The sequence below is a fragment of the Perissodus microlepis genome, chromosome 20, assembly GCF_051167445.1.
Source record: "Perissodus microlepis isolate ML-2025 ecotype Zambia chromosome 20, ASM5116744v1, whole genome shotgun sequence".
Taxonomy (NCBI): Eukaryota; Metazoa; Chordata; class Actinopteri; order Cichliformes; family Cichlidae; genus Perissodus; species Perissodus microlepis.
The window spans coordinates 17,372,599-17,384,328 of NC_140480.1; the positions used below are offsets into that span (position 1 = coordinate 17,372,599).

The window sequence follows — 11,730 nt, forward strand, 5'->3', positions numbered from 1 at the left end:
AAAAAAAAAAATAAATAAATAAAATAAAAATATATATATATATATATATATATATGTATATATTAACCGGAAGTCCAACTATTTTTCTTCCGGGTATTACTAGCGGCAACTGAGAAGACAAGTTGATTAAGATATGTAACTAACAAGCAGATCTTGTGTTTGTTTTTCAAAAAGTAGGAATAAATATATCACGTAGAATTTGCACTTTGGTTGGGTAAGTTAAAAGTTTACAATGAAACTCACAGCCTTCAATTATCATCTTGTTGACTCTTGTAGACAGTCTGTGCTTTTTTTCTATTGTTGGTTACCCCTGCTTGTACTCCACTAGACATGGAGGGACCATCTGCTTACTCGACCGCATCTCTGCGCGTTGCTGGAGGGAGAGACTCTGGTGGGGATATAGCGGCTGACCCGAGCCGTGACACGAAACACTTTCGCGTTTGTCGTTTCATCATGGAGACAGGTAAACCAGGGGTGGTCTGTGTGTGAGTGTGAGAGAGGGTTCGAAGAGCAAGTTTTCAGGGCTATAAAGTAAACTTATGAAGTCTTACCTGCCAGGAATGAAAAGTAAAGTCTTTGATTTAAAAAAAAAAAAGTATAATGAATTCAGATTAATGTATCAGCTGATTTACGTCATCAGTTGTATCAAAAGTAAAAAAAAAAAAGTGGGTTGTTGTTCATTTTTATTAATTGGTTTCATGTGTTTGAGATCGCTGTTCTGTTGGAACACTCAGTTATTATCAAAGTTTCAGCTAGCCAGCTTAAGGTGTGCTGAAGTTGAAGAATTTGGAGGTAGTCCTCCTTCTTCATAATGCTGTCTATTTTGTGCAATGTACCAGTACAACTCGTACCACCACAAAGGGCCCCAGAGCATGATACTTCCACCACCATGCTTGGCAAGATGGTACAATGTTCTTAGGTTTGAAAGCTCCACCTTTACTCCTCAAAACGATCTCTTGTTATTTTGTCCAAAAAGCTAAATGCCTAAAGTCAAATGCCTAAAGAGGCAACCATGTGAGCAGCATTAAATTTCAGCAGAGCTTGAACGTTTCATCGTTGGCTTGAGCCTTGTTGGTTCCTGGGTTATTTGCGAACATCGTAACCAATTTTGTCTCATTTGGGTTTTCCTCCAGACTTGGCGAAGTGGTGACATCTGAATAACTTGTACTTATGCACAATTGTCTGAACTGATTATATTGAAAGCACAGTTATTCATAAATGTCTCCAAGAGACATTCCCAACTTGTGTAAATGTACACTTCTGCGTCACAGAGCTTCACTGATGTTGTAGTACTTTCCCTTTGTTGTGAATACAGTCCAGTTATTGCTGTCAAAGAAATCCTTTTTATGCTGGTCAAGATTAACTACAAGTTATAGTCAATCATGATCACTAATGAGAAGTTAATAACCCTGTGTCAAGTTAAAAGACACACACTTTAAACATTTTAGTGAGTCCATCGTGGTGGACCCTAGTAAATATCTTAACATCTTCAGTTCTGCCACTTGAAGCTCCGCATCCTATCTTTCTTTCAGTCCCACCATCTCCAAACCTTACATCATAGCAGGTCTCACTAGCTTCTTGTAAACTTTGCTCTTGTCTCAAATCCCCCCCCCCCCCATTCCCCACGACACCTCCCCTCTTACCCACTTCATTGTGCTTAGAGTGTTTTGAACATTTGAACATTACATACAAGCGCTTAAATATGATTAAAAATATTTATAGAAGCTGATGTTTAAATGCCTGAATTCAGCAATGCATGGTAAACATGTTCACAAAAAATGCTTTTGGTCTCTATAGTTAATCTCTCCCTTCATTACAACTGTACAGAGGTGCTCATCTTGATTCTATTTTAAAATTTTATTGTTATATCTGTATGTATATTATATCTAATAAATACTATGGTTTGCTAAGAATATACAGCACACCAAAAAACCATAATAATTTTTGTTTTCCTATTTTCTGTTTGAGCTCAGCGCTGCATCTTCCGGTCTAAATATAGCCAGTTCTGTCTCAAATAAACAACGAGGCAGCGGGCAAAGTGCTAACACTGTCTACGTTCATCTTTTGTATTTTGTCTAAGCCTGGAAAAAAAGAGGTTTTGTTATAGGACAATACTTTGTCTATGTACTTACTCAGTGAAAACATAGATTTTGACTAACCTTTACTGCCCTACGATCTAGATCTAGATGGTTAAAGTATGCATTATTGGGGTTTTTTTGTTTGTTTTTATTTATATCATGTTTTTTTTTCTACCAAGTGGAAATGGGCATCTATAAAAATTAGATACATGGTGCCAGAAATTTAGAAAGACTAATCAGCCTTTTTCATGAAATGGTCCTCACTTTCTGACACATGTGATCACACCCGTGATTAAGCAGCTCCCATTGACATTTAGTTTTTGACATAAGGCAAGTGATTGCTTATTTTGGTGTAATGATAAATTAAAGAACACATTTTATGCTCGTCTTTATTTTCTTTCACATACATTGCTCCAGTGGTAGATGTTCATATTGAACATCACCATAGTATCAAAGAATGAGCCAAAATAATTTTGCTCTACACTCTGTCTGATGACAGTGAGAGATATCGGAGTTCCCTATAATAGTCATCTCCCATTGCTCTGAAGCTTAAAGGGGGAAGACAGTCTGTTTCACACAGCGTATGAACGCTGTGCTGAGACCCAGTAAAATCTAAATAAGGACTATTTGAAATTTTAAATCATATAGAGCTTCTTTACGAGAATTCAAGAAAAAAAATATTGAGTTGGAAATGAGCAGGTTCTCTTTAAGAAAGTCAAGGTTTAAGGTTTTTGAAACATGTGTCCAGTATTATGTATTCTTTCCTGGTTTTTGATTTGTTGATTTAATGGGATTTCAAACGAATAGTAATGTGAACTGAAACTGCATTTCAGGATTACAGCGGGTGAAAATAGGTGTGAATCAGTCAGCTAAAGATGATAAAACATTAGTGTGCCCTTAAAGACCTACATCTTACCCCCTCCTCTGTTATTCAGGAGTGAAACTCTGCATGCGCTCGGTGCCCGTGGCTACAGCATGTGTGCTCTATCATCGTTTCTTTGAGAGGGTCAGTATCCATGCCTATGAACCCTACCTAGTGGCCATGAGCTGTGTGTACCTGGCTGGTAAAGTGGAGGAGCAGCACATCAGGACCCGTGATATCATCAATGTAAGCCACAGGTAATAATTTAAAAGGTGGAGTGTATAATCGACATTTTAACCTCACTGCTGAGAGAAAAACAATTTCTTGCTAACTGAGCCTCTTAGATATTTGACTTTGCTTGAGAACAAAAAGGTTGTGTTTTGTCTTTCTGAACTCTTTTTGTTATGAGAGGGACATTAAAAAGCCCCAAACATTTAATAAATCATTTTTAATGAGTAGTCTGCTTTTCTTGAATAAATGGTTTGGTCTGAAAAACATCACAAGAGTAAAAACAAAATAGCCTTGACCAGGAAGGCTTGTAAAGCCCAAGGTAATATTTTTAGATAAGACTCTGTCCCATCAACAAGTGCAAAACCAGAATATACTCAGTCTCCAGTCATAAACATACATTTAAATAAGACATAAAACAAAGTGCAAAAGTATGTTAATTTTCCGGGATCTGCACTTGGTACCCTGATTTTCTTAAAGTATGACTTTGGACAGGCTCTAACCCACTCATGTGTGAGAAAATGCATGGAGAAAACACATTAACTTAAGAGTAGACATATTAAAAAGTGAAAAAAAACATCAACATGAATAATAATAAAAGTATTTCTGTTAAAAATTAAGCCAAGTTAAAAGTTGCCAGTCCCACTCCTCCACCTACTGGCTTGTTCTGAAGCTTTTGATTGTTTCAATATTTGCATTCACTGAAATTTTCCCTGTGCCTTAAAAAAACCCGAACTCCACTCTGCACATGGAACATGTATTATGTAGTTTGGCACTAATTTTTCTGAGGAAATATCATCTACACATACAGCACATATTGCTCTTAAACTGAAGTAGACAAGCATGCTATAAATGGACATCCTTTTTTTAAAAAAAAAAATGCACAACCCTTCCAGGCTCTTCTCCCAGTCCTTTAAAAACATGTTGGCGGGCACCAGTTTAGCTCAGCTGGATGAGCAGGCAACTGTGAATCCTGTTTTATTTTACATTTCACATCACACTTTTATGGAAGTGGATACATTAAATAACAAATTCTTTACCAGGCAGTTTAACCATTCAGTTTTTGGAGCTGTCACCTTAAATGCTCTCCTCCACCCTTTCAGGTATTTCAACAGTGGCAGTACTCCTTTAGAATGTGACAAGGAGTTCTGGGACCTGAGGGACAGCGTGGTGCAGTGTGAGCTCCTCATCCTCCGACAGCTCAACTTCCAAGTCTCCTTCGAACACCCTCACAAGGTAGTTGTGAGCGCACGTGCACGGATCCCTGTTCCCTCCTTATTTGGTGCTAAACCTCCTTTTTGGTCTGTGTTACTGCCTGATTTTCTGATGCAAATGTGCTTGTGTTTACGATCTCTGTGATCTCTGGGACAAACAAGTGTTTTCTGTTGGCTTGAATGCTTTTAGTTTTACTTACATGACCCTTGCATTTAATAAAATAGTAAGTGTAGTAGTGCCTGATCTCTGAAGTTTAAATTTGTCTGCTGTCTTTCATCTTTAGTATTTGCTCCACTACCTGCTGTCTGTCAAGTCACTTGTGAACCGCCATGCTTGGTCTCGAACTCCTGTAGCTGAAACTTCCTGGGCGCTGCTTAGAGACTGTTACCATGGAGCCATGGTCATCTGCCACAGACCCCAACACATCGCCATAGCAATGCTGTACCTGGCTCTAAACAGCTATGGAGTGGAACTGCCTGCTGGGGAGAGAGAGTGGTGGCAGGTACGTGCTGAAAAGTGTTCCTATTCTCTCTGAAGAGAGAGGGCTAATCCAAAGTGCGTGTGTCCGTGCTCAAGTGAGAGAAAGAATCTGTGCACTGTAGGGGGATTTATTACTTCAAGAGGAAAATGTGACATCATCTTATAGGAAGTTAGAGGCTAGCAGGTGTTAGCTGATAAACCCAGAAGATGAAAGTTATTTCCTCCTTCATTTAGCTCTGAAATCAACACAGGAAATTCTGATGATGATGAACTGACATCTCTACTTTTCCATTAAGCTCCAGTTTAAACAGAACAGAAACCCTCCTTCACTTTCCTTCAGTTTTTCCCTCATTTTGAGATGATGATGTCGGATCAGAGTAGCTGCTCATATCGCACTTTCATTTTAGTGAGGGTAGAGGCGCAGGCATTTACACTGTGTATCACGAGTGTCAGTTTTATGCCTGGATGCCAACATGAAACTACAGGGAGGCAGATTGAATCTAATATAAATTTAATAATAGAGAAAATGAATTAAAAATTAGAAAACAAGCTAACAAATTACATCCAATGACAAGCTCAACATTACGTCCAAGGTCACAGTTCGTCAAAACAACACAAGTTGGTATACCAGTTGCAGTGTCAGATTTTGAAAAAGGTTTTAGTCCCATTTGGTTGGTGCGATTTATCAACTGATGTGTCACCAATGAAAGCAACTTAAATGGCAGATATGTGACGGCAAATGTCAAAGAGTAAGAGATGGAAGCAAGTGGGATATCAGTCAAAGTGTTCCAGTGAAAGCAACTGAAATCTCAGGGAAGAATGTAAACTGTAAATGTGATTAAAGTTTCAGTTAACTTCTAAGCACTAAAGATACTTAAAGTATTTTAGTGTGCAAACCTCTGGTACTCGTTTGTGTGTAGGAAGTGACAGCCGTTAAGTGTCCAGTGTCAACATGTTAGCAGCAACAAGAAACATTTAACTCGATGAATAAGGATGAGTAGCTGAAGTATGGCAATGAAAGCAAGTGAAATATCATGGCTGAAAATACTTGAAGTGACAATCTGTATGTTTACAGTGACCATAGTTATAGATATCAGTTCAATTCCATTTTATTCACATAGTGCCAGATCACAACAACAGCTGTACTCTAAGGTAAAGACCCTACAATAATACAGAGAAAAGTGGAAAGGAAAAACTCCCTTTTAAGAGGAAGAAACCTCCAGTAGAACCAGGCTTAGAGAGAGGCAGCATTTGCCATGTGTCTTTAGTTAAAGCCTACTCTTCACTCTTGATGTGTTATTTGAAAGCAGCTGACTGATGAGCTCATGCAGCCAGTAATGGTAACTGTGTGAAACCACCAACTGGTAAATGGTAAATGGACCGGGTTCTTATAGAGCTCTTTTCTAATCGACCTGAGCACTCAAAGTGCTTTACACAACTTGCCACATTCACCCATCCACACAAGCACTTTTATCTATGCTTTTTCTATGTAAGTGCTTTATATCTAACATTCACGCACATTCAGACTCTGATGGATACATCAGAGAGTAACTTAGGGGTTAGTATCTTGCCCAAGGATATTTGGCATGCAGACTGGAGCAGCCAGGGATCAAACCGCTAACCTTCCGATTAGCAAATGACCTTCTCTGCCTCCTGAGCTTCAGCCACCCCGACACTGCATTTAAAATGTCAGTTAAAGCATCTGTGTTCAGTTAATTGAAGCATTAGTTTATGTGCTGAAGTTGATAGCAGTCGAAAAGTAAATAGATCTTTTATAGAGCTGCTGTAGCTTCAAAAATTAAGGAATAATCTGCAGTACCAAAGTGGTGTTTACTGCCTCATCCAGGTGGTCAGGGTTGTATGCTGATGTTGCGCCACAGCACTCTTTCACATCCAGAACAGTTTGAGCTTGACTGGAGAAGAAAACCTCACATCAGCCACTTTTTTTTTTTTTTTTACATTGAAACCACAACCCAGACAAAGTTACATGATGTCCTACTCCTCTATATCAGAGATAATTTTCTTCTTTTATTGAGTGGTATGGAATGCCTGAGAACATTTCCAAATTCTGAATTAATTCACCACAATTCACAGTTCATTTATTACATGTATTTTTGTCTATATTCTATAAGTTTTTAACTTGAAAAATTAAAACCTTTTGAACTTTTGTGATTTATAATGACACAAATGGATAAATACTTATGTATAGCACATTCATAAATGTCTAAACTTCTGACTAAACTCTACTTTATATGTTTATAAGAAACTCGTTGATCGATCACAGTTCCTACAGCATGCTACACAAGTTAAAGATGGAAAAGCCTTCCTGGGCCTGTCAGCCAGCAGATTTCATTGTCTGACTGGCCCAGGTTGCATTTCCAGACATGTGAGAGGTTTGGCCGTTTTATAACATGCGGTCAGGATTCTCTGCCTGCATTCTTGGTAAGTGTTTACCAAGAAGCACAAAACCTTTGCATGCTGAGTTGTTTTTTTTGTTTTTTAAACTAAATGATAAACAACAACAATAATAATATCCAACTTTATTATTCAAACAACTTGTTAATATCTGGATATTTTCTTGAATTTTCACTTTCCATACATTTCACTCTAGCATAGTTATGCAGACACCAGAAGAACAAGAATACAAGTACCTTTTGTTTAAAAATTAATGACTTCACTATAATTTTCATAGTTTTCAAAGGCTCAGTTTGCTGAATGAAACCCTTTGTTTGAAACTCCTGTTGTATATTGGTCCACATGAGAGAGACTTGTTTACCTGTGGATAACTTTCTGTTCAGCATGTCCTCATTTCCTCAAGTGTCTGCAGGAGACAATAGCCATGTCAATGAAAAATCCAGCTGGTTGACACAAATTGGAATTATTCTTTGAAGGAGCCTGCAGGATGTGGAACGTGAGCTCCTGGCTTAAGTGTGTGAGCTGCATTTAGATTTGTCTATAACAGCACTGTGAGGTGGAGAAACAGTACAGATCTTGCATAGGCACTCCATGATTTTAGTTTTATCATGGTTAGTGTCAAACATACTGTTTGTGCCACTGTGCACTTAAACCGAAGTAACATTAACCTGACCAGATTAGATTTTTTTTTTCGAAGTTGCAGTATTCAAATGGAAATGGAGCAAACCCAGTTTTTTTCTGTCGTTCTTCTTTGGTCCTCAAGGCAAGAGGACAAAAAAATATGTTTTTTAAAAATGGTGTGTCGACCTTTTGATGTCTGCTGTTTATTGAGGTCTGTGTGTGTGTGTGTGTATGTGTGTAGGTGCTGTGTGACGACGTGATGAAAGCAGATATCGACGCTGTGATCGCAGACCTTCTTCAGCTCTATGATATGGAGGCAAAGTGTATCTGAACAACACACCTACAAGACCATCACGTCTCTGTTTTGCCACTTGACTGTGCAGTACAAAGCTGAATGTGTGTTATGGTGCACATTGTAGTGTAAAACTGTACTTATATAGTGCTCTGCTACAACTGAGCACTCAAAGCGCTTGTGTTCAGGTGTGTCTAAGGTAGAAGAGCACTTTGTGTCTTTGCCCCAGTTATTCTGTGAGTTAACAAAAACATGCCTGCACTACTGATTTCTTCCAGTGTGGGGAGACATTTCTTTCATTTCTGATCTGTTATTTGTCGGCCTTGCACTGCATAATACATCCTGAGCACTTCAAAAACATGCTGACTCTCAGTACCACCGATCTCTTCATATTCCACACATTTTTACTACAAATGTTAAATGGTGACTACTCTTAGATCTTTCTGGACTAGGGTAGTACAGCACAGTTTTTTTGTTTGTTTGTTTTTTCTTTGAGATTATAGGCTTGATTAATACCTTGCAGAATAAACCTGCATATTTTCAAGGACAATGGATGCTACATACTGGATACCATAAATATCTTGTATTTTTACGATGCATAGTATTCACATACAAATGCATTGGTTGGATGAAGTATTATAGAGGAATATCTGGCAGCAGTGTAATTTCCATTAATCCATTCATTTTTATTAACTACTTGTTCAGTTCAGGGTCACAGGAGGCCTGGAGCCTATCCCAGCCACTTTAGGGCGAGAGGCATCGTATGCTAAACAACTTGCAAGTCTGTTTCAGGGCTAGCAAATCTTTACATATTCATGCATTTTCTCCATGTATAATAATGTTTACATATTATGATTAGAAACTGTTTGTAATTTAAAGGGGGCTCATTCTGATAATAATACAAATATTTGGGACTCATTTTCCCTATATTCTGTCAGAAATACATTGTGTTACAATGGCTTTCCACCAGGAAAGATGTTAAACCAGCAAATGGAGTCGGGTATAATGCTATAGAGCAACTAAAATGCTTATTGCAAAATGCACAGACGTGAGCAAGCTGAGTAAGTGCAGCTCTGTAGACGGGGAGACGAGGGAGTATATTTCCCACTTCCAGCATGGCAAGAAAGTAACATGTCTATATACCAGGGGAGAGCTGACCTCATTCACTTACAGTATGATTATAAGACTGAGGCTACCTTAAGTTCATGGATGTCAAATGAATAGATAAAACAGTGTTAAGAGATTTTTAAATGGTTCTTTATTCCCAAGTTTTACTTATATTTTTTCAAGCTCATTTATAGGAAATACTTTGAATGGAAAAGATGTTGTTGAACTTTTAAAGTTTAATCATTTAAAGTTAACATTGTGTCACCCAAAAATGAAAATATGGTGTTGGAAATGAAAATAAGAAGCTCTTTTTAAGGAAACTATAAAAAGGAACTAAATTTGTAACCAATTTGTTTGGGACTGAGAGTGAGAGACAATAAAGGGAAATACTGAGAAACAGACTAAGAAATTTTTGTGTTGTTTTTTGACAAAATAAACAAAATGAAGATAATGATGTTACAGTGATGTCCATAACAGGTATATTATTCCCTTCTTAGTGCTTTTTATGGTTACATAGCATGTTTCATTTAGTAAGATTCACATTAGCCACAACAATGCAGCTGCTATTTTCCCTGGAACATCACTACATTTTGCAGAGTCTGATGCGTTTTGTGACAAAACAACATAACATACAAAATAACATTTCAGCATAATCTAATATGGCATACATTGGCAATAATTAAATTCATTTGATTAACTTCTACAATGATGAGAAACCTGGCAGAAGTATATTTTTTTAAAATCCAGTTCCACTTATTTCTTGTAAGGGCATATGAAATTCCTTTAGTCAAATAATAATACTACTACTGAGCTGGAAATGAGCAGAATAGGTCCAATTTAAGAGCGGCTTTTTGTTTGTTTGTTTGTTTTGTTTTTTTAAATTATCAAGAGTGAGTATGCAGAAGTTAATGGCAAACCTATTACTCATTTTAGGGTTAAGGACTGAAAAATCTCCATCAATACTAAATATAACCATCTCGACTCACAACTGAAATGCTTTGTTTTATCTAAGACTGCTGGGAAGTACTGGAAAAAAATGAAAGCAATTTTTGCTCTCTGTAAATCCCTACTGGATTTTAGTGATGTCTTGATTCTTTAGAAGGTTTGATCATGAAGCAGGGATTAAATTTCATTCTGTTTGGTATATAAATAAGTCCTCAACAAGTCTTAAATGTAATTTCTTACATTTCAAAAATGCTTGATTCACTGCATTGTGTCACCTAATGTGACTTGAACAGGTGTTCAGTTGTTTTTATGGCAACAAATACCAGTAAACAAAGTTAATAATAAATAAAAGAAAATATGTCAACACTGTTTGTGAAGTCACTTTTCTTTGGTCCTCAGTCCTCATATTCTTGTCTTTCCTTCACCAACCAACTTTTTTTTAGGCACACTGCTTTTCCCTCTCTGAGGCTGGTTCTGCTGTACCTATCTTCCTGTTAAAATGTAGTTTTACTTATCACCAAGTTCTTGTTCAAAATGCATCACCTAATGATTGGACTTCTCTCTGTTAATATTCGGATGCATTTTAATACTGCAACAAATGACTGCAGGTTGTTATTTAGCAAACTTTAGCATATAAAGTTAACCATTAGCGTCAGGGGGCTAATAATTTCGCGCTGGTAGTTTGGGGGTTTTGTGTAATATTTTGTTTCAGTAAGCAGAGTAAAAATAATCAAAGTATCCAAAATAAAACTACAATGTTTGGGAAAGCTATGTCAAAAATTCCCTGCTCTGTTTAACAGGACTTGGAAAATATTTAACTACCAATAAATTTTCATAGAGGGCTACAAATTCTGTAATCCTCATCTGTACATCTTTAATACCTTTACCTCAAATCAATGGCTAGACAGTTGAAACTTGAATTCAACTTAGTGTTTCAACAGTGATTCCAAACACACACCAAAACTGGTTTTGGATTGGATAAAGCAGGCTAATATTAACTTGCTGGAATGGCCTTCCCAAAGCCCCGTTTTCAACCCTACTGAAAAATTGTATCAAATATCCAGCAAATACCAGAGGCTTGTTGATGGCTACCGGAAGCATCTGGTCAATGTGCAACTTCTCAAGGGACATTTAACAATTAGCCAGATATTTTCCTGGGTATATATGTATACTTTTATCTTGTGTGGATTAGAGGAAATCCAAAATAAATGAAAAACTTGTGGATCCTATTCTTACTCAAGGTATTCCTGAATCCTTTGGTGAATGTACTGGTTCTTATATAACATGTCTCATTCACCCATGCACTAATATTCATTCACACACTGGTGGAGGCAAGCTACAGTTGTAGCCACAGCTGCCCTGGGGCAGACTGACAGAAGCGAGGCTGCCATATCGTGCCAGCGGCCCATTACCAAAAGGTGGAGTGTCTTGCCCAAGGACACAACAACCAAGACAGACAGAGCTGAGGATCGAACCAGCAACCTTCC

The 11,730-nt window shown here is 37.6% G+C and overlaps 1 protein-coding gene across 1 annotated transcript; it reads left to right on the forward strand.

Moving 5' to 3' along the window:
- The first annotated feature begins 85 nt into the window (after positions 1 to 85).
- On the forward strand, positions 86 to 10,612 carry ccnq (cyclin Q). Its single transcript, XM_084917868.1, has 6 exons — positions 86 to 214; positions 329 to 463; positions 3,014 to 3,197; positions 4,272 to 4,404; positions 4,667 to 4,885; positions 8,141 to 10,612. The coding sequence occupies exons 2-6, from the start codon at positions 331 to 333 to the stop codon at positions 8,228 to 8,230; spliced, it is 759 nt and encodes a 252-aa protein (XP_084773994.1). The 5' UTR covers positions 86 to 214; positions 329 to 330; the 3' UTR covers positions 8,231 to 10,612.
- The last annotated feature ends 1,118 nt before the right edge of the window (positions 10,613 to 11,730 follow it).